This window comes from Lipophrys pholis, assembly GCF_963383615.2.
Source record: "Lipophrys pholis genome assembly, chromosome: 20".
In the NCBI taxonomy this organism is placed as follows: Eukaryota; Metazoa; Chordata; class Actinopteri; order Blenniiformes; family Blenniidae; genus Lipophrys; species Lipophrys pholis.
In genome coordinates, this window is record NC_137648.1 from 8,623,494 (window position 1) to 8,646,398 (window position 22,905).

Below are 22,905 nucleotides of genomic sequence, written 5' to 3' on the forward strand. Positions count from 1 at the left end.
CGTCTGCAGTCTTTAAAAGTAAAAGAGCTCACTACACTCTGGACAGGGTCACCAGTTTATCACAGGGCAATTGAGGGTCACTAATTAACGTTGCATACATGATTTTAGACCACACATGGGGAGAACATGCAAACTCGAGGCGTCAAACCACTGGACCACCATGCGCCCCTCTGAGCATTTTACTTTTCAATATTTCTCCCATCATACAAGTACATTTGCATGGTTGGAAGTAAAAGATCATGCACTTGTACAAATCTGATATAAGCATATGATATGTCTTTTTCCATATTTTTCTGGCCTTGGGTGTGAGTGGGTGGGTTTTGATTTGTTCATGTTTGTATGGTTCTGAAAAAAAAACATCAGCAGTTAAAGTTCTTAAAAAAAATGTTATCTGTGGGATGTTTACAACTTGCTCGGCTCAAGTTACTGAATGAATCTTGGGTTGTTTTATTTTGACACACTGAAAGGTAAATTATTACATATCTGCGCACGCGCTGTACGTCACGGGACGAGAGGGGACGATGGGAAACGTCGTTCTTAAGCTTTACCCATAATGCACCGGCAATCGGGAAGTACCAGGCGGGCAATAGAAAAGTAGCGGCATGCGCTGGACCACACAGCAGTTTTTATCGAGATAAAGCGATCTCAAAGCACCAAGTGAGGCGGCGAAAACACGACGACGTACAAGCGGAGTGTTTTAAATCCATGTGGAGGATAATGGAACAAGTTCCAAGCATGTTTTAACAGAAAACAACACCGCGTGCATCTGAGCTAGCCGACGTGTTTAGCCGTGATGCTAGCTTGCCCTCGGCTTTGTGAGCGGTTGAAGTGCAGTTAGTCGAGGTTGTGCCTTAAACCAGAAATGTCTGGCTTTAACTTCGGATCGGGGACTCTTGGTTCCACCAACCCGGGAGGAGGGTTTGCGTTTGGGGCTGCCACCAGGTAATGCCACTTTAGTTTGGCGGTTTAGCTCGTGTTAGCCTAGCTCGACGTAATCTGCCCGTTTGGCAGACAGCCTGATAATCTGCACAAATTCGACGTTATACCTGACTTTGTACTGTTTATTTATGTACTGCAATAAGGTGACCATTAATCAATGACAGGTCCTTTCATGGAATTACGTTTCAAGCGACGTTTGTTTTTATTTCATCTACCTTCCAGCAGAATAAACATGATTTAATTTTTTTAATTTTCATATCTAAAATAACAATAATATATACACTTTCATGCTTCACATCACATTATAATAATAAACTAAATGATTTACCATCAAGTGCGTTATAAGACGTAGTAATTGAGGGCAGAAGACCTGACCCATCCTTTAAGTATCTCTCAGTAAATATAGAGTTCGTACTTGCATTTAAAATAGTTTTTCATCATTTAAATAAAGAGGAATTGCAGTATGGATGTTTGTTTTCCCCCAATTATCACATGTAAGTTTGTTTGAATGTTCACAGTATTCTTTAATATGCTTTAACTATATTTATTCTTGTGCCTGCCTTAGTCGCAAGGCGCTACCTACTACCTATCCTCGGCAGCGGTTTTAGTATTTTTCTGCAGATATATTCTCTAAGTAAGTTGTCCTGCACAGTTGGGAGACCAGGCACAAAAAGCACAGCAACTCGCGAAACGTTGGGGAATACGTTGCTATGTCGTTTATTAACGATCCGGCTAACTGTTTCTTAATAAATCTAAAAAAAACTGAAAAAAAGAAAATGTCCCATATAAAGTGAATGGGGAAGGCACCTCAAGGAGGAGGCCAGAGGAGATCCTGTTGCCAGGGAGACACTGCTATCTATGTTCTAGTTTTACTACACTTTCAAAACTTAATTCACTAATTGTACTTTTTGGTATTTTATTGGGTTCTTCATAATGTCTAAGAAAACAGAGTTTATGCTCTACAAATATTCTGTGACATTAGTCTGAATTTGCAGTTTATAAATGAGCAATATCAGAGTTGTGAAAGGATCAGTGTGGGTGAAACTGTTACTTGTCTCTCCTCCATCTAAAGTTCGGCTCTTCATTTAGTACTTTGGAAGAACTTTGAGTTATATGGCTGACACTGCTGCCTGTTTTCCTTTGCAGTGCGCCTCCAGCCAGTACTGGTGGCTTCTCTTTCGGCACTGCTCTTGGTACAGCAGCAGCAGCGACTCCCGGTGCCGCCACCAGCACCACCCAGTCACTGGGCCTCGGAGCCACTCTCTTTGCTCAGAAACCGCCCGGAGGTTTCTCTTTCAATACGCCTGCATCAGGTAATAAAAATAAACTTTATTGCAAGCAGCGAAATTAGATTTCCAAATCATATGCATGAAAACTGTTGTTATTCACTAATGAATTTTATTTTCCTGTTTCAGGTGCTGCTGCGCCAACCCCTGGCCTCACATTAGGTGTGTTTCAGTATTTTGTTTGTTTGTTTAAAGTACGATTTTGGCTTGCTCATGAAAACATCATTATTTTTTCTCCTCCTCACAGGCACTCCAGCAACTGCTGCTGTGACCACAGGCTTCAGTTTGGCCTTCAACAAGCCCACGGCCTCAGCAACACCCTTCTCCCTCACAACCAGCACCACGTCTTCGGCCCCCCCTCCCGGTGTGGGCCTAACATTTGGGTCTGTTCTGGCGTCAACGGCTCCACAGCAGCCCTCTGCCTTGGGCTTCACCCTCGGTCTCGGTGGCACAACAACCACAGCAGCAGCCTCAACCATCCCATCATTGGGTGGTGGGCTGTTTTCTAGCGCTGTATCTACAGGTGAGACACACTAGAATGGCCTGTACTGGTCTAAGCATGAGTGGTTTTAACAGCAGAAGGCACAACATGTTATAAGGTTGTCTGCAGATTTTGAAGGCAGGTTATTATGATTTCGATGTTGAAAGCCTTATAGTCTTTGTTTCCTTGGTGTTGCAGGTCTGGGTCAGACGGCTCTTGGAGGAGGTGCTGGCTTAACGTTGGGCTCTCTGTTGGCTACTTCCACTGCAGCAACGGCTGCCCCGGCTCCAAGTGTCGGCTTGGGTGGCATCGACTTCAGCACGTCCTCCGAGAATAAAAGTGATGCATCATCTGGAGCCAATGCACAGTACGACCTTTTTATCATTCATCTATACTGAACATAACCAGTTGAATGTGTCCAGAACTATCCGGACTATGACTTGTAAAACAACTTGTTTCCCTTGCTCTCTCAGGGACAGTAAAGCTTTAAAAGATGAGAACCTGCCACCCGTTATATGTCAGGATGTCGAAAATTTTCAGTAAGTATTGATTTCATGTGTTTCAAGTTTTTTTTTTTACAGGATTTGACCAAAATGTACTTGTAAAATCTGAAAAACAAACTTTTTTTCTTTTCAAACTTTCTTTAATGTATTCTTTTTCAAAATGTCCTTTTGCAGGAAATTTGTGAAAGAGCAGAAACAGGTTCAGGAGGATATAAGCCGGATGTCGTCTAAGGCGATTTCTAAAGTCCAAGAAGACATCAACAGCCTCAAACAGCTTCTGTCCGTCAGCGCCAGCGGGCTTCAGCGCCAAGCTCTGGCCATCGAAAAACTGAAGCTGGAGACCGCGCAGGTAGAAACCAACTTACATTGGAACGCTTTATGAATCGATTGTATGGTCAGTCGTCCTTAAATCCAACCAAGAAAGACGTGGCAACTCTGCTGGTTTTAGATGTCATCCGGATAAATGTGATTCGAAAGAGGCATCAAAATTAAATGTTATACAGTCATTAGATGAATTGGAATAGAGATTCAAATGAGACAAACTTAATCATCCCAATTAATAACTTTTCTTATGCATTAATCTCATGAACTGACTTAAATTATCCTTCTGGTGTGTAATATAATCCGTCTTCAGACAATTGACTGTTGTTTTTTTCTTAAGGAGTTAAAAAATGCTGACATAGCACTGCGAACACAAAAGACACCCCCCGGACTGCAGCACGAGAACACAGCCCCGTCAGAGTAAGTGTACTCCTGATTTATATTGTGCATTTGAGTGTTGCAAGAAGCTTCATAGCCCGATGAACAACCTTTGTTTGCTCTTAATGTGGTGTTTTTTTTTTATCTTTATAGCTGTAAAATATAAATAAGTTGACTTGCTCTGTGTTCAGTTATTTCCGGAGCCTGGTGGAGCAGTTTGAAGTGCAGCTGCAGCAGTATCGGCAGCAGATAGAAGAGTTGGAGAATCACCTGACCACACAGAGCAGTGGCTCCCACATCACACCTCAGGGTAAGAGGGACTTTCGGACTTAAATCGACATTAATCACTACATTGTATTTTTTTCGTTTAAAAAGTCTAGACAGCAAACTATTTTAGGTACATTCTAAATCAAAAACTAAATTCACATAAATGTGTTTCTGTCTTTGATCAATGTGTTGTTCCCCACTCTTTTTATTTACATTTGTCAAATGTGCTCTCAGCTCATGACATTGTTTATGTTACCAGATCTGACCTTGGCCATGCAGAAATTGTACCAAACGTTTGTCGCTCTGGCTGCACAGCTTCAGTCTGTCCATGAAAACGTCAAGGTCAGTAGTTCTTTCTCCTAATAGATGTGGAAAGTTGTGATTGTTTGAAATTTAGTTTACTGATTATCTGGGGTGATTAAAGAGGCCCTTTCTCATATTTTATATGGAATATCATTGTGAAATGCTGAAAAAAAACCTCATTCAAACCTTTTATGACTTTGTCCTCTCGTCTCTTTTTATTTTGTGTAATAGATTTTGAAGCACCAGTACCTTTCCTACCGCAGAGCCTTTCTGGAAGACTCTACGGACGTCTTTGAGTCCAAGCGCGCGTCGACCAGGAAGTGGCAGAGTGCGCCGCGAGTCACAACTGGGCCCGCCCCGTTCTCAAGTGTGCCCAACGCTGCAGCTGTGGCCATGGCAGCCACGTTGACCCAGCAACAGCAGCCAACTCCAGGTCTGACTGCCTACAAGTTCTAGAAAGTTCTCCTCCTTCACCCTGTTTCAGGAGAAACGAAAGCAAATTGGGGAAACGGCAGGACAAGCATGGCTTTAAGTCACAAGAAGGTGGTCAAAAATAAGCAACAAACAGCCTTAGCTGGTGCTAGGCTCACTGTACTCGTAAAAAGCGAACAGGAATTTGTTTCATACTTTTGACCGTAAACCTTTTGTGCTGCCTTACTATCTAACTATGGCGGGTTAGAGGCGTTCAGCTGATAATAATGGAGTTGGGGAGTTTAATAGATGGCTCCCGTGCAAAAAGATCACCAGGCTCTGGTAGGGGATGGTATCTAATCTGTACCTCTAACAACAAACTGCTCCATTAACTTTCTCTCTTCAGACCTTCTCTAATGACATTCAGAGCAGTCATGAGACCCACTTCAGACATTATATATTGGTGAAGAATATCTATCCAGAAGTTAGAAGCAGGATCTAGGATTCTGGTTTATTCTTACCGTGGGCCTGCCTCCTGAGCATTGTTATATCGTGGAAATCTGATCATGAGAAAATTGCTGTGACTTTTTTTTTTTTTTTTTAGGTATAAATAGTAACCATACTCTGAATGATTAGTACAGATATGGTGGATTTGTACATTTTTGTACACTGGAGCCTGTGTGTGCAATCGCTCCTCCGGTCAACAGGTCGAATTGACGGAGGAGCTGCACTCAGAAACCAAATGACTCCCAAACCTGTTTATAGAGCAGAATTTATACGAAATATAAATAGCATTGCTGAATATAGCATTCAGATTATAATGTTGGAGGTCTTGCGAGTAGTCCAGATTGGGCCAAAATGAAACATTTTAGAGAAACCATGCTTGAAATAATCAATGTGAATTAAAAAACAAAAAGCCAAATCTATTTATTGATTAGAGAATACATGTGATCATTATTTAATAACTAAATCATCCGATAATTTATTTTTCTTCTGGTTGAAAAAGTATTACTGAACATTACTTTCTGCAGTATTAATGACCAGCTTGGAAGAAGACTAAACTTTGTCCCACATATTTCCAATTCCGATAAAAGTTATCAAGGTTTGTTTATTTCAACTTGAGCTACATCTCTGATCACTCGATTCAAATCTATCCAACCCTTTATGACTAAGATAAAAAAAATAGTGCCAGTTTTGGTTGTTGCCACATCTCTGAGGTGTTTAAAGTTTTCAGCCTTTTTTGTAGGCTTTGGTTTGGAGGCCACTTTACTGGCATATCAGGGCACCAACGTACGACGAACAAACTGAAGCTACTGTGTACATTAGCATGTTTCTGCTGTCTTTTTTGTCTTGTAGAGATAAATGCGTGTTAGGTAATACTTGATTCAAAAGTTGAAAAGCAATATTTCAATTGGACCGGGTGGCAAAGGTTTAAAAAGTCAGGTTTCACTCACACATTTCCACCACAGACATCAGAAGTGCTTCGACTGTTATTAGATCTGCCCACCGATTGTTCCACTAATTCAGCGTGGCTTATTTTTCTGTGTCATCGAGGATCGATCACTAAACTTATGTGCCAATTTGCCGACCCATACCAGTCAATTTCTCCATTAATGTACCAGGAAGGAGGTGGGGGAAAAGATTTTCACACGCCACCATAGGAATGATGGACTCGTATGGTTACGCGCATGCCACCTTGGTGCCTGCTCATTCAAAAGGCCAAATATCAGATCATTCTTAACGTAATCGTTTGTGTTTCTGCTTAGCTGTGCTAGCTGCCAAAATAAGCTGTGTTAAGGTATTGATTCTGATTGATACATTCTTAAGTGTGTTAACCCCAGATTTTGAGGCTTAGTTGCATTATTATTTATTGCTGATCATATTTAGAGACATTTTTATCTATGTTGCCAAATGTAGGTTATGCAGACTCTGCAAGAACAGAGGAATTTGTTCTCTCTCACAGGGCTGAGAGGAAATAATGACAAATTCCGTTGTCTGAGAGCCAGTTTGGGAGTTTTTGCAGCTTTCCACTCTGTTTTCTGTTTGGTCGGAAAATTCAAGTGGGTGTTGCTAATGCTGAAAACTAACTTTGTTCCTGCTCATGCAGAGTTTGCATCTACCTTTATATTCAAGTGTTTAATTTACTTCTTCGATAGACTAAAGTTAATGACAGGTTGATGCACTTATCTACTTATTTATTTAGTTGCTTTGTTTTTTTTTAAATGTGCTTTTAGCCTTTACTTGGGTTGGAATATTGGGTGGAGGTCAGTATCGCAGCACATTCAACACTAACACACTTAACAATGCTGTTGACTTACGTATGACCGATAAAGCAGTCAGTGAGGTGGTTGGTTGTGTCGGCTGCATACGACTCAGATTTGTGCCTCTATTACATGAAGGTGAAAGGTGCCAAAAACACTCAGGATTGAAAACATAGACAGTTTAATTACATGAACTGCAAACTTGAGCTAAGAGATTGTTGTTTTTTTGTGGTTTTTTTTTTTTTGTGTGTTTTTTTTTTTTTTTTTTTTTTCAATTACCGTACTGGGTTTGGAAATGGAAGCAACACTTGTGACCTTGTAAATTATCGCTCTTCACTTAACGCCACCCTAAATAAGTGGTGTGTGTACAAGGGTTGAGAGCAAAAGAGCTGTAATCAACCTTTTCACGCGGAAGGTCCGTTTGCATAATTGATTGAAATGGCGTGCATTGTCTTTTCCGTTCAATAGAAACACATTAGTGCTGGTTTGGTTAAAACGAGGCCATACCACTGTTACTTAATGAAAACTGTTTGACCTAAGGGCTACTGTCAGTGCACCAGGGCTGGATCGTTTCACGTTCAGCTGCTCTCACATTGTCAATTCCGCCATTTATTTTTTTTATTTTTTATTTTTTTATTTCCCCTCAAGGTGATGATGGTTACCTTGTCTATATACATTTGCTAACAGACTCATTTCCGTTTTGTATTTTTTATTTTTTTTTCTTTCTGGAGGTGCATTTGGTGGGTCACTTTCGAAGAGAATAATGATTAATTTGCTGCTCCGGCTGGTCCATTAGTACCAGCGAGACATAATGGTGCCAAATGAAGTGGACAGGTCAATGTGGTGGCATTGAGTGTCACCTTTTATTTTATTTATTTTTTAAGTGAAGGGGGGGGGGGGGGGGGGCTTTTATTTTTCACCATTTAATGATGAAATAAAATAGTGTTGCTTGATTTAGACGTTCATGTTGGCACTTTGAAACATAATGACAACAAGGAACGGGGATTGATGCTGCTACTAAACCTTAGCCCAGCTTTTCCTCATCAACCCAAAAGTCAAAATGTTATGTGATAAATCCATTCAGAATATCTCATCACACTTATTCCTTTTTTTCTAGATTTTAGAAGAAGAATCAGGGGGAAAAGTACTTATTCACTACTTCCTTTGTAGACATTTCTACTTAAAATTTTTACAACAATTTTTGCATTGATTTAAACTATCTTGATGGAGCATGGGAACAGTTTGCTTTATTCCCATATAGCCGACTAAACTCATCCTCGACGTGCCGAGAGTTTTGACTGTCAAACTGCTGCTTTGGACATTCCAGACCTCCGTTAACCTACACTTTGATGCAGATTCTAAACTACACCACATGGTCTTCCACGGCTGTACAGTAACACTCGGTAAAAGATTGACTGAAGGATTGTGAAGGAACCTTTGTACGGTCACTGTTGGTAATATGTATGCAAATGCTGTATTTTATTTTGTCAACGCAACAGCAGGAGCCACCCCGATTACCTCTTTTAATTTTATGTTTTACTAGTGAATTAGAAATCTCTTAATGGTAGGAACACTGCCAGCTCCCTAGTTTAACTAAGGTGCTTCACTTGAACTGTGAAGTTGAGCTTCACCTCAAGTTGAGCGATCGGTCTGCTTGGTATTACACATCTGAGTGGTATAGACTCATGTGAATGTCTTATTTAATATATTTACGGTACATCTTGATTGCCTTGTTTGTGCTTTTCAAGAGGTATTATTCTTATTCTAAGTTGTCTTTTGGCACCATCAGGATTTGATAATCACGAATCCCGACCCTTCAATCGAATGACTTTAAATGAACGCCCTGCAACACATCTGTGGCTGTCAGTTGACTCCCACAGGAAAACTGTACCATATCACTGAGTTGTCCTTCATTTGAACTAGTTTACACTGAACGGCAGCCAATAATGCCACTTTCACATTTCTTATCTAACTCGAGTGCTTTAAATTGTGCCAGAGTGTGTTTAAACCTATCTATCCAATGCCTGTTGATATAATATATCTAATATATATGGTGTGCCTTTTAAGCTATATTCAGTAATTGTGTGATGCTTTTTTCTTTTTTTTTTTTTTGGCCTATGCTAGTTCATTCACTCTCAAATCTAGAAAATTTGGAAACTTGTCGAATGCAGTAGCAGTTAGCAATTAACAGCCCATTCTGTTCCAAGCCGTTTGTTTTTTGTGTTTTTATGTAAGTGGAATTGCATATTAAATTGACAATAAATCAGTTTTTAAAACAAAGAAAAGCTTGTCCTTGTTTCTTTTCGAGTGAAGTTGTTGTAACAACACAGACCGATTGGAAACCTCAAAGTTAAATTACTTTATATCTCCCCCCCCCAAAAAAGAGAGAAAAAAAAACTGCATTGGGAATAGGAGACAAGTTTCAGAGTGAAAGAACTAGCAGTATTTTTCTACCCGTCAGTGTTTGGAATGTCAACCAGGGGTGTCGAACTCATTTAGGTTCTGTGGAAACACGGTTATTGGGCTGCAGCATGCTGAGATATAAACAATGGCAAATGTATAATTTTGTTATTGCAAAGACACTCTGAAAAGGTTTACATTTCTGGTTCATCTCCAAACTGTTGGCCAAAGCCTGTCAATTCTGTAATTGCATAATTTGCCGGCCGCAGCATGAAGTCTAGTTTTCATACCAACGCTACTTCTTCTCGTGTTCGGTTCAGAGTCTCAACAAAAGATCCAGGAACAGCCCTTAGTTTTTGTTGAGACAATACAGTTGGTATCTTTGTCATTTTAACACGAGAAAATGTAATCCCTTATCCGAGGCATGTGTTTGACACCCCTGTTGTAAACCTCTTTAATACTACACTCTTAAGAACTTATAATGCACAAGACAGATAAAATAGTTTAAGTTTAGTTTATAAACTGCCACCAATTCAACATATTTGACTAAGATCAAGGTCTGTAGAGAAAAACAGCTGATGTCCTCGCTTTTTTTTTTTTTACATGAGCAAAGCGGAGTCACCATCTTGGATGATCTTGTTTATAATGTATTTCTGAGACAAGCATCTTTTCAAGTAACCCTTATTGATTTAGAAATTATTTGCTCTCTCTGTGCCTTAGGGACCCAGGCACCCTTGGGGGCAGGGTTTGGAAACCCCTTTGCCTCCGCAGTGGGCAGTAGCTTGGGCTCTTCCACCCTCGGAGGTATCACCTCTGCATTTTTTTTTTTTTTTTTTTTTTTTTTTTAAACATGAATATTTCTTGTAATTTTTGCCATTCCCTTGCTTAGTTTCCCCATTTCCTTAATGCTACCCGGTCCTCCCTGTGGAACAGGCTTTAAACTCCTGTGTGAAAGTAAAGGTCATCGGTGTGTTTGTGTCTGGGAGAGTGATAGTTTGGAACTAAGCTGTTTATTTTTTCCCCTTCCACTCTTTCTTTCATGTGCAAGAGGTCAAGTGCGTTCACACCACATAAAACTGCGCCGAGCCTTCCCAAGGGTCACTTTATCTACCCTGACATGTGACAAGCCGGGGGAACTTTGGGCCTGAACATGTCACCTGAAAGTTACACTGACATGGTGCGAAAACAGCAAATCCACATCAAACGGCAAATCCACTTGACGGTGTGGAGACAAGTGGTCTGAACGCACACGATGCGCGGGTGTGTTTTCTAGCCGGTGTGTCTGGTAACCTGTTCCCCCCCCCCCTTTTGGCCTTTGCTTTGCTTCGCAGTGTTAAGTCTTTTTGTTCTGCAGTGTCCAGTGAGAAGCAAAGCGTTGTGGCCATCAGGCTTTTGTCTTTATTTGTTATTTTTTTTTGCACGTTATGCTGAGGCCTCGATATGTGTTCGTCCTGGTGCAGGCTGTGTGTGTGTTTAGCCCAGTCTCACTCCCGTGTCACTCTCTCCCACAGGTTTTGGTGGTGGGCCAGGATTTGGTGGGGTGGGGACTGGGGGGTCTTCTTTTGCCTTCTCCTCCACCAGTAAGCCCACAGGAGGCAGTCTGAGTGCAGGTACATACATGCTGTATCTACAATCTGTAAACCTGGTTCCTCCCAAAAATGCCAGCATTTAGAGAAAAACTAGATAAAAGTTGGACTTCTGACCCGTGACTGAAATATGTGAAGCAATTAGATGTTCCTAGTTTTCAGCTTTAAGATCCGACCTTTATCCGTCTCACACACACAGACAGTGTTTAACCTAACACAACCACACAAATAATTCAAATAGTTCATATTCAGTGCTGTTGGAAAAAGTAAGTGAACTGCTGTCAAATTTTTTCAAAGAAAGCTAATTAGTTGGGAGATGGTAAACCTTGAAACAAGACAGATCTCAGGCGTGGAGCCGCTCAGAATTCTAAAACGTTTTTGCAAGTAGCATCTGCGGAAGACCTGAACTTTAGCTCTCCTTCACTCCACAGTTAGGGAAAGTGAGACTGACAGCTCTCCCAAGAATTGAGTGCAAGATGCTCATGCCAAAGAAATGAACTGTCATCTGAGGACTTTAAAACAAACAAAAATCACTGGTTCTGATTGAGACGGCCATGTGCGAATCATATAACCAACCTGGTTTCCTGACAGCTGCTGCTTGAAAATGAAACGTGGCGAGATGGTTGGGGATTTCCAAAAAAAGCATTTTGACATGCCACAAGGCTTCGGGAAAATGTGTTTTTGAATGAGGAACACGCAATGCGACGGTGGCAGAGAACTGGCATCGCAAACCGACAGAAAAACATCATCCCGAGGTGGGGCACGGTGGAGGGAGCATCAGAGTTTGGTGTTGCTCTGTCGCCCGGCGAAAAGCAAATTTCCGAGTGAACCGGGGCATCCTACAGGACGATAACAGGCCGACAGTTCACCAGCAATCCCACCTATCAGAGTGAATCCTGCAGAGATGCTGTGGAGTTACCTAAAGAGAACCAGGCATCCTCAGAATATGGATGAAGCTGCTCTGTAAGGGAGAAAGGTCCAGAAGTCCACCTCGAGTGTTGATCAGAAGCTACCTGAAGTCCTTGCTTGAAGTTTTTTTTCTACTAACGTTACTAAAAAAAAACATGGATTCACTTACTTTTCCCAGCATCATGACGAAGTAGAACACGTTTACTTTGCACATCTTGAATTACTGAAGGCCTTTGATTGAGAACCAGTCGTCAGTGCTGTCTGGGTAATCGCTCTTGAGATTTCTCGACAGCTGAGGTTTTGTACCAGGTGGACTAAAAACAAAAACACTCTGAATTCACTCAGCACCCCGTCTCTCACATGAAAACCTGTTTCCTTTTCTGATGTTCTGCGTCTTTCCATTTTAGGTTTCGGTAGCAGCAGCAGCTCGGGCTTTAACTTCAGCAACCCCGGCCTCAACCCCTCCGCCGGCCTGACCTTCGGCGTGTCCACCCAAGCCCCCGCAGGCTTTGCCACAGGAGCACCCTTGCTCCAGCTGAAGAAACCCCCCGCGGGGAACAAGAGGGGCAAGAGATAGAAAATAGAAAAAGACACGACCGCGTGACAGTGCAGCTGACCAGCTTAGCGTTCGGAGCAAGTGAGGCAAGGTCTCCCAGAAGCATGCAAGCAGCAGCGAAATGCTGAATGAGGCCTGGAAAACCTTCCAACTACAGCACAGTTACTCAGTAAATACAACCCTGGGGGTGGGGGAGGGGCATGAAGTGAAAATATGTTTTGTCAACCCACCAGCACCGTCTTTATTTCTGGTTTGTGGTAATTTGATACTCAACTTCTATTTCATCCATTTCAGAAAATAAATTCCAGTACCCCCCCCCACACACACACACACAGATTATTCAATGATTCGGATTACTGAGAGATGTAACTTTCAAGAAAAACTGAAAATGTTCAGGAAGATGGGACCAAAACAATACTGTACACGATGGCTTGACGGAAAAGGATGACATATTGGTTGTTTATGTAGATTTAAGTCAAAGTTTATTTGTGTTTGCCCCATTTCTTTGGCTGCACTCCCTGGTTTCTATGCTGTGTGTTCGTGGGAGTGCCCGTCAAAGACAAAGTCAGCAGCAGATTGTTAAGTTATGACATGAGTGGCTTTCAATCTGAACATTGTTCAAGACAGTCGTGGTATTTGTTCTTCAACAGTTGATTTATTTGACTGTTAATCCTATAACGATAGTGGACTTTTCCTCAATTAATGACTTGGCCAAGTCTGGTCTGGAATAGGCTTAGGAAAGGTAAAGGGAAGGAAAGTTATGGGATAATAGGTGTTCGGGAAGAGCAGATTTCCTGGCTGAAGGTGTCAACAGGCGATCTATTATCCTGGAGATTTTTATAGGCACAGGATGTCCAGGGTGGGTAGTTGGGGAAGCTTTATTTTTATATCAAGTAGAGAAACAGAGGACATTGGGGAGGGGCCGAAGGGGATAGTACCATGGGATAGTCCATTATAAAGTCCACATAACCTGTGGTATTTTTTTTTTTCATTATTACTTCAGTCCATCCTTATTGTTTCATAAATACTTTTAGACACACATTGTTTGCCCTTGTGTACTGTGGTAAGAACCTGTGATAAGAAATGCTGTGCTCTTTGTTCTACATGACCCCATTAGATGTTACATTTGTTGAATCTGAAAGGGATTTCACAACCACATTCTGCTCTGCTTGATTTCATACATGTGCTCAGAACAATGTTGCACTCGCCAGTGTATGTGACCTGACAGTGATTGTGTGAATGTGCATGTCTGACTATTGCACAAGTGCAAATTTCTCACCCTTGGATCTGTCATTCATATTATTTGGAGCATCAGAAATGGCTAAGGAGATATTGATATTTTTAAGAAAGGAAAAAAAAAAAAGGTTGTCTATATCTCTTCAGTTACCAAATATTGGTTGTTGTACTCTTGTTTTCTAATCACAGTCTGTTGATCCATGTATTTTCAAGAAGCTGATTAATAATAAAATCTTCCACATGATGTTGTGCCTGTCAATAAATGTGTGTTGACACAGAAATGTTTCCCTAAATGTTTGACAATGACACACTCACCGAAGCACAGACTCTTGCTGATTCCATGATCACGCCACCATTGTTGTAGCCTGCATCAGATCCATTCTTTCAAAGTTCTGGCATATTTGTAAAATTGTAAAGCTTTGTGGAGAAAAATTCAATATATATAGACACTGAAACAAAATTAGCGGTTCCAAGATCGTAATCTTTAAATTCTTAGATTATTTCTGGTCTGTATTGTTTAACATAATGTATGTTACTTTAGGGATTGTTGATAGATTCCATTGCCTCAAAGGTATGTTTGTGAGATTACTGGGCAAATCCATAATAAAATGAGCGTCACACTCATTTTAGTCCTGAGGCCACATACAGCCCAATTTATTAGCTTTTTTTATATCAGATTTTGGATACCTTCAAATCTTCAATTTTTGGGGCACAAATGCAATATGCAAAAGTGTACTCTTAATGTGATATCTAAAAAAAACTGTGAGAGATGACAATTAAAAAAAAAAAGCTAAAAGCCCTTTCAATATCCTCCCTCCGATGTCCATTATTTCCAGCTATTAGTAGCCTTCATCATGCATGTATTTACAAATGTACACTCACAGGAAATATTCTGATGTTAATAATGCTTTGTGGCCTCTTGAGCACTGAGTGCACATTTAGTTTGTGGTTTGCCTGCTGATTTTACATTCCACATAAAAGTTATTGCAAAACAGCAGTTGCTTTTACACAAAAGTTCAAGCAAATGTCTTTGAAATCTATTGCTTTTTAAGTGGATGTAGTTTTCCTTCCTAAACACCAGGGGGGTGTATTGCGTACGTAACGGAAACGCTGATCTCACGAGAAGAAGAATGGTGTTGCTAGGTGACGGTTCAACAATAGACTCTCTTCCATAGTGAAGCGTTTTATGGAGCGCTGTCAAAAATAACACGTTAATTTAATGAATTTATTTGAAACGTTTAACTCTTTTTAAAAAAAATTAACCACAGAAGTAATTCTACAGCAAAGCAGCAGGTTGCCATGTTGGCTGACCAGTAGCCCCCACATTCTAAAGCTGGAGGAAATACTTGCAGGTAAAATATTAATTTCTCCTCTTTCTCTCTTTCCCTGGCTCTCCTGTATACTGTGTGTGTGTGTGTGTGTGTGTGTGTGTGTGTGTGTGTGTGTGTGTGTGTGTGTGTGTGTGTGTGTGTGTCTCTCTCTCTCTCTCTCTCTCTCTCTCTCTCTCTCTCTCTCTCTCTCTCTCTCTCTCTCTCCGAGTGTTTCTCTCTGTCTCTCGTCTGTGCGTGGATATTACAGCCACTTTGTTCATATAATAAGTCTAGAACTTTGTTTATAGAAATATTCAAATTCTCAAAGTCATGGACCTGCACTCTAACAAAACCCAGCCTTATAGATGTTTAATAATTGATTGATTTATATTTTCATTAGTTTGCTAATCATTGAGAGAAACAGCATTCATGCAAAGCTAAAACACATTATAAAAAGTAGTCTTTGGATTTAAATATAGTCTCTGTGTGTTGAGTTGACATTAATCCTGTGGTTTTCCTTAACAAATATCGATTACAAGCTTCACTGTTCAGTAGAAAAACAATGCGATTAATCGCAATTAATTACAGAATATTGTGCAAATAATTTGTTCATTTTTAAAAATTGATTTACAGCACTAGTTTTATGTGTAAAGGTCCCGATCTCTCCCTCCTGAACATCAGGAGCACAGGCCCGATTGTCTGATGTCGGCAAAAAGAAATCATGTGTGACTTTCCTGTGGTCTGGGGTGTGTTAAGAGGATTTTGTCAGTCCGATCTGCTCAGAAGGCGAGATCGACGATAATGAACATGTTCAATATTTGCAAGGAGAAATCCTGTTGAGTGTGGTCTGATCCGAGAGGAGCCGAGCAGCAGGGGGTGTGATGTCACGTGTGCCCATATGAAAGCCAACCAGGCTGAAAGCAACACTGCTGCTGCAGTCAAAGCCAGAAAGTCCCCGACTTCTTAATGCCTGACTTCATGAGATTCTAAGATTTTAATTCATTGGGCAATATAAGCGGAGCTGCACGGCACTGTAATTACTCAGTTTCACTTTATTATTCCTAACCACTCTTCTTTAACTTTACATTTTCCATCAGTTTGTTTTGGGCTGTTTCCTCGGTGTGAATGCATTTTGTGTTGGGATATTAATTCCTCACAGTGATGGCAGAGCAAATTCATGTTTCTGCAGTTCTGTCAGACGTAACTATTATTATTAACCTCATTAATACAGATAAACCCTCATGGAGCTCAACAGACTTGGAACAAGTCAAAACAAGAACAAAAACATCCTTCAAAGCCCCTGTAACGTATTTGAGTTGGAACTGCGTTACTCAGTGTCACCAGTAGATGGCACTGTGCCTTTGGTTGTATGACTGTGTGTGATTTGGAGTCATGAGACCGAAGAAGAAAATAAACGTTTGTCGTTAAGGATGCGTGGTTCTCCCGAGTCCAGTACTTTATATTACAGCCCGACTGATCAGGATTTGTTTTATTACGTCAAAGAGATCGCTCTAAACACTCTGTCCCCGCTCCGCGGCGCTCTGAGTTTTCAGTGTAAAAGTAGGCAGGTAAATTTATAAGAGATCTGATTGGTCAGTAGACGACGCCTGCATTCTCTGCTCCGTAGTAAAACATCAGCGTACTTGTGTGATTTATCCTGGTAAAAAGTGAATCTACTTGGCAGTACGGAAATCCCAGGGTTAATCCTGAACTTACTCCGATTAAAGAAAATCCCGAATCGTAATATAGGCCTGGCAGCATGTTTGTTTACATTTACATGCCGCTGCACATGCACACTGAAGTCACGTTTGAGTACGCGAGATTTGGAATATTGAGCGTGTAGAACAGACACACACACACACACACACACACACACACACACACACACACACACACACACACACACACACACACACACACACACACACACACACACGCACACACACACACACACACACACACACATATATATTCAATTGTTGAAAAAAACAATAATGTGAAACTTGTCGCCTTCAGTGACACTGTGGCTTCAGTAACTCCTCAAAGCAGAGCAGAAGTTTTAGATGAATTATATTGTGTGTGTGTGTGTGTGTGTGTGTGTGTGTGTGTGTGTGTGTGTGTGTGTGTGTGTGTGTGTGTGTGTGTGTGTGTGTGTGTGTGTGTGTGTGTGTAGACTCTCTACTTGCCAGAAACCTTGTCATGTTTTTTATTTTCCTTCACGCTCCCCCTCTACAACATCCATTCTGTTAATTGGACTACCTTGCAATGTTTCTATATTACAGCATTACAGCCATGCCGCTTCCAGACACGATCTACTGTGCCCAGCAAATCAACATCCCTCCCGGGCTGCCAGACATACTGAAAAACTTCACCAAGGCAGCCATCCGAACACAGCCCAAGGATCTGCTGCCGTGGTCTGCAGCGTGAGTCTTAATCTCTGTTGACTGTGGTTAGGCTAGAGGGCAGGGATTCATATTATTTTGTTGTATTCCAATCTAATTCTCTCTAGTAGCGCCATAAACAATGTTCACAGCGTCCCCAGGCAGAATCACTGTATGAAAGGCAGGCCCTTTTCACCTGTGCATGTCTTATCTTTGCATTGACTGGCTGTAATTGGATCCCAAGGGCCTTCCATGTTACTGATGCGGTTAAACTATCTGACACTTGTTCACCAAAGAAAAAGCAGAATGGAAGCCGTGGATGATAATAAAATATGAACATTTTTTTTCTTCACACCCCTAAGGACTGTCACATCCTCTGTTATTTCATTGACCTGTGTATTTAGGCTGTGTGCTGTTCAGCAAACGCAATGGAGAGAACTGATGCCCCATTTCTGTGTTTACAAGGCGTTTATTTGTTTCTAAGTAACACATGCCCTGTTGCCTCAGTCATGCCCAAAGTCATGCTTCCTGGAAATTAATTAGGGCATGTTATTTGAATGGTGATGCGAGATAAGCCGCAGTGTGACTGGGACACTTCCCACAAACAAACGGCAACAGATGCTGATTTACTCACCTGAATGTATTTACAAGAAGCCGTTAAATAAATATCATAAACGTTTTGCACAGCCAACTTTTACTGCTTTTGCATAAATAACGTTCCCACAGTGTCAGGGATGACAGGCAGGTTAAAAGTGATACTTTATATTTATAAATATATTTTGCCTCTAACGAGTTAAGGGTCTCCCCTCGCAGATACTTCGATGCGCTTTCCAAAGGAGAGCCTCTACCAGTCAAGGACAGGCTGGAGATGAACGTCGCCACTCAGAAGACAGACACGGGACTGACTCCAGGTCTGCTGAAGGTCCTTCACATGCAGGTATTCTCTCACTATGCAATGCCAGCTTCATATTTTATTTACAAGTCCTGTATGGGCTTGAAAAAATTAGCCTTAAATGCTTGTTCTGTGTATTCATTAGTTTATTCTCTGTATTTGCCGAATTGTATTTGTTTTTGTGTTCCTGCATATTTTGGGACAAGCTTTCCTCTTGTCGATCATCAAAGTTTCATGTTATTGTAAATGTATTTCATCTGGGGGCATTTTTTGTGCCATATTCTGTGTGTTGGATTCATTAAATGCTTTGAATAATTGATATTTTGTTAAAGGCCAGCGCTTAAGTAACATTCTTTAACCTTGTGAGAATCGTGCTCTTCTCTCTTGTAATATTGGTAAGTGTTTATATCAAGGAGAAGCTTAAATATTAATTAAGGAAAGTTTTGTTAAGTCAATGGAACTTAGTTTATTGTTTTAAATTATTGGTTTGAACATAAAGGCTGAACGTTTGACTGTGAGTTTACACGCCTCCCGGATTCTTCGATCTGGCAGTTTATTTCAGCAAATACAAGTCGTTTTTTAATTCAGTATAGTGATGTGGATAATTTGATTTACTTTTTTCTCCTCGCCCCCGACTTTCACCACCCAATCGCAGCTGTCCCTGAGGGAAACATGCAGCAAGGAGGAGCTGCAGATCAAGTGGCAGGCTCTGTCCCTCCCCGTGGATCAGCTGAAGACCCTGCTGTCTCTGGGCAGCTTCATCTCAGACGTCCACTGGATGGAGTTCTTGGCCCTGGGCTGCAGTGCCCTCGGAGGGGTGAGGAATTCCATAAGATCTAGATCTAAATGCTAATGCCACTTCATGCCGCTTCTTTGGAGCCCTAAAAACCTGCTAAGCACAGCTGGAGATCCTCCAGCAGCACCACGTTTGTTCATCTCACAGTCTAGTCTCCAAGTGTTCAGACTACATCTAGACATCTGTGATCCGGGCTACTCCATCAGGGTCCCCAGGCTCCAGGAAGACTGACTGGATAAATCCTCTACTCTGTGAATCTTTGCTGTGCTGTTAAGCCAATGATTTTGCTTCTAAGATGCAGATATAAGTAGTGACAGATCAAAGCAGGGTTTTTTTTCTTCCTAAAGCATGGAGAACTTTACAGAAGATGGCTTAGTGTCTGCAGCAGCACATGCAGCTGAGCATTAATAAGATAATGTGCTCAGTGTCAGCAGCTCGCAATGCAGGCTGTTGCTCGTTTCAACCACATGAGGGCAGTGTTGTATTAGACTAACTGCTTGCTTTTTCTGTGCGTGCATGTTAAGTGTGTGCATTTGCTCGATTGTCCTTGAATGAATTTCTATTTGTGAATCCGGTATTTTATTTTTTTTTATTGGGTTTTCTTTTATTTATTTATTTTTGCATTTTTTTTCTAAATCAAATTCCTGAGGCGGATTCTCTGCGACTGTGAATATACTTTCTCAGACCCTCCTAAGTTCTCTGAAGTTTGCCTGTGAGATCCTGACAAAGGATGAGGAGGGTGGTGCCGCCAGGATTCCATTCGACACCTTCGTCAAACTCTACACCTACTTGGCTCACCTTGAAGGGGACGTGCCTCAGGAACACATTGACATTTTCCTCCAGAGTCTCCAGCCACAAGTGTGAGTGACATTTTTTTTTTTTACGTGTGTTATACATGTGTGCATGTATGTATGTTTGTGTGTGTGTGTATTACCATGTGTGTATTCTTCTCTGCTGCCAGTTTTTTAATAGACATTGGGGATGTAGGGGTGGAATATGTAGCTATTTTGTATGCATCACCAACCATGCTGCTCAATTCTCTCTTTTTTTTTTTCCAAACAGCATAATTACTTTCCTCATTTGAATCAGTCCCCATTGAGACAGGCTTTATTTTTACCCTTTTGTGAGTCACAGAGGTCATTTGATATCTACAAAGTATTAACTCAGTAACAAATAGACTTATCTGGACTCAGATGACCCCCAGTTGCTTTTTTATCTTTGCTTTTTCCAGATGTCTTTCTTTCCATTCTTCTCAGTCAACTGGCCGCCTAACAATGCACATAGAGTTTAGTTACATAAAGTTCCAGTGCATACATCCAACGACTTTAGCCTAATGAATCAGCCCCGATTCCAGAAAGGTTTATACATTGAATTAAATATAAGATGTAAGTAAAAACTTCATGCAATGACTTAACCATTATTTCTTCCCAGGAAAACATAGTACATTTTTTTGGTTAAAATTAGACATTTGTATTCAAATTAAGCTTGTACGATGGATTCTACAGTTTGACTGTTCCTCTTTAGGAATAACTTCAATGGAAAATGCTGAAAAATACATTCAGAAGTACTTTAAGCAGAGAGAATTTTAAAGGCTGATTCAGGCCTGTATGGACCAACATTTCTGCCAGCCAGTGTCAGTTGGCTGAGAAGCACAGACAGTTTAAGAGCTAAGCCAGGTCCCCTTAGCCTCAGAAGATGCTATGAGATTGTGAAATTCACTTTTTGTGAAAATCCCCATGCTGCTGACTGCAGAGCTGTTGCACTGATGCACTGGTTATTCTGCCCGACAGCGACAACCAGGCCGGCATGATTCAGGTTTCCGACTTCTACGCCAGCGGGAAGTGAGGGAAGGAGAGACAGACAGCAGTGGACGATGGGAGGCAGGAAGGAATACAAGCACGAAAAAAAAAAAAGAATGAATAATAATAAAAAGATGGTATTCAATGAACAAATGGGCCCAGTAATGCTCCTTCAAGCTGCAGCTGTTTGTTTCATTACCAAGAAATTGGTCCCATTAATTGTTAGCGTCAGACTCAATGGCTTATTATTTGTCATTGTTCATTTGAACGCGGCTGCTTTTTGAATCAGGCCAGAATCTTTTAATGACTACCGAGAGGTGCACAAAGCCAACCTCTAGAACCTGTCAGGTGGAGTGTGTGTACGCACTTTATTTCTTGTTCCTTTAAGCCAAAGTTCATTTATCATGCAGACAACCTATGAGGTTGCAGCCCTGAGCAGTTGGCCTCTCTGCTGGTGAATCCATTTTGTTCAGCAGACAGAAAAAAAAGGGGAAAGCAAGTAAGCACTGAGGGCGCAAGAGCATGATTGTCGGAGACTTATGTTTTGTTTAGCCCGCCATGCAATATTCTAACCAGACTTCATGCAGAAAGGTTTATTATAAAAGTCAGAAAGAACACAAAATGTCATGCAGGGCCTAGAATTCCTAGAGGCAATATGCTTAAATGAAAATCTCATACGCATCCCCTCCGAACATCAGCACAGAAATATACATTTAATCGAAACACGGAGGCACAATTGCATGTGTCAGTGAGAGCTTAAGCTGTGGTAAGTCATAGAGGGAGAACATGACTCACTTATATTTTGCATTTGCATGTTTATCTCTCTCTCTCTCTCTCTCTCTCTCTCTCTCTCTCTCTCTCTCTCTCTCTCTCTCTCTCTCTCTCTCTCTCTCTCTCTCTCTCTCTCTCTCTCTCTCTCTCTCACACACACTCACTTTTAGAGTATTTCATCAGGTAGGACAGGAAACGGGATCAGTGGGAACTCACATCACAGGCACAGTTGGCAGCGGGTTTTAGAAGTGGAGGCTACGCTCACACATACACACATGTACCACGGCTTAAACCTTTCAGGATTGCAGCTGTGGCCAAGTCAAAGGGGATTGGAGGACAGATAGAATCTGTGATAACCTGATAACTGCAGACTCTCTGCCCGTATGACACAGCACAGAAGGAATTTTGTCAGGGCTCAGCACTCTGATCTTCCTGCAATCCTCTCCGTGCAGCTGAGTTAAAAGTTTAAAATAACTCAACATTAGTCATAATTTCAATTTTCTGTGTAGAGAATTTTGATTGTGATCAACTGATTCAATTAAGGATGTGATAATAACTAAGGCATGAAAGCATTCTAAATGCAACCATTAAAATAGTTTTCAGCTTTGGATCATTTTCAAATTAGCCTTGAGACCATGTATGTGGATGAACTAACTCGAATTGCAAGGTGGAAATTTCCGGCCCGATTGATATTTTGTTGTTAAAGATTTTAAAGCAGTCAAACACAGTCTCTTTTGACTTTATTTTTTTCTATTGGTCCGGGAAAGCTAGGGGCTTTTTCCAATCAAGATCGGGAAGTTTTTGATTTCAGGGCCATAGTTTTGTCACCACAAAAAGTCCGTTCTTCTAATTTGGTACTTTCCACTGACCTGGGGAAAAATGTTGATGGTAGAATATTACGCTGACTTCCAAACTCTTCTATTCTTCTCCGGTTGCTGCTGACAAGATTTGACATGCATACTTCTCATAACCAAAACTCTTGGACTGTTTATGACTGCTTGAAAAAAGTACCAGAAAGCATGGAAATCAAGGCTTTCACCCCCCCCCCCATACATTAGTCTTTACTGTTCCTCCCAGGACACTCCAACCCTTCAATGATCACACATTAGTAACACGAGC

General features: G+C 41.2%; 2 protein-coding genes across 4 annotated transcripts; both read left to right on the forward strand.

Moving 5' to 3' along the window:
* The first annotated feature begins 560 nt into the window (after nucleotides 1-560).
* nup58 (nucleoporin 58) lies at nucleotides 561-13,994 on the forward strand. Of its 3 annotated transcripts, XM_080489514.1 has the most exons (14): nucleotides 561-942; nucleotides 2,086-2,252; nucleotides 2,355-2,387; nucleotides 2,473-2,748; nucleotides 2,905-3,073; nucleotides 3,180-3,245; nucleotides 3,384-3,558; nucleotides 3,871-3,950; nucleotides 4,100-4,218; nucleotides 4,435-4,517; nucleotides 4,710-4,911; nucleotides 10,271-10,354; nucleotides 11,062-11,160; nucleotides 12,453-13,994. In XM_080489514.1, the coding sequence occupies exons 1-14, from the start codon at nucleotides 863-865 to the stop codon at nucleotides 12,620-12,622; spliced, it is 1,803 nt and encodes a 600-aa protein (XP_080345640.1). In that variant the 5' UTR covers nucleotides 561-862; the 3' UTR covers nucleotides 12,623-13,994. The 3 variants fall into 3 exon arrangements, with proteins under 3 accessions (XP_080345640.1, XP_080345641.1, XP_080345642.1); XM_080489515.1 differs by lacking the exon at nucleotides 10,271-10,354; XM_080489516.1 differs by lacking the exons at nucleotides 10,271-10,354; nucleotides 11,062-11,160 and having other exon boundaries at nucleotides 564-942.
* A 963-nt stretch (nucleotides 13,995-14,957) lies between these two features.
* On the forward strand, nucleotides 14,958-21,117 carry ropn1l (rhophilin associated tail protein 1-like). Its single transcript, XM_080489517.1, has 6 exons — nucleotides 14,958-15,189; nucleotides 17,430-17,570; nucleotides 18,342-18,465; nucleotides 19,076-19,237; nucleotides 19,901-20,076; nucleotides 21,007-21,117. The coding sequence occupies exons 2-6, from the start codon at nucleotides 17,440-17,442 to the stop codon at nucleotides 21,059-21,061; spliced, it is 648 nt and encodes a 215-aa protein (XP_080345643.1). The 5' UTR covers nucleotides 14,958-15,189; nucleotides 17,430-17,439; the 3' UTR covers nucleotides 21,062-21,117.
* The last annotated feature ends 1,788 nt before the right edge of the window (nucleotides 21,118-22,905 follow it).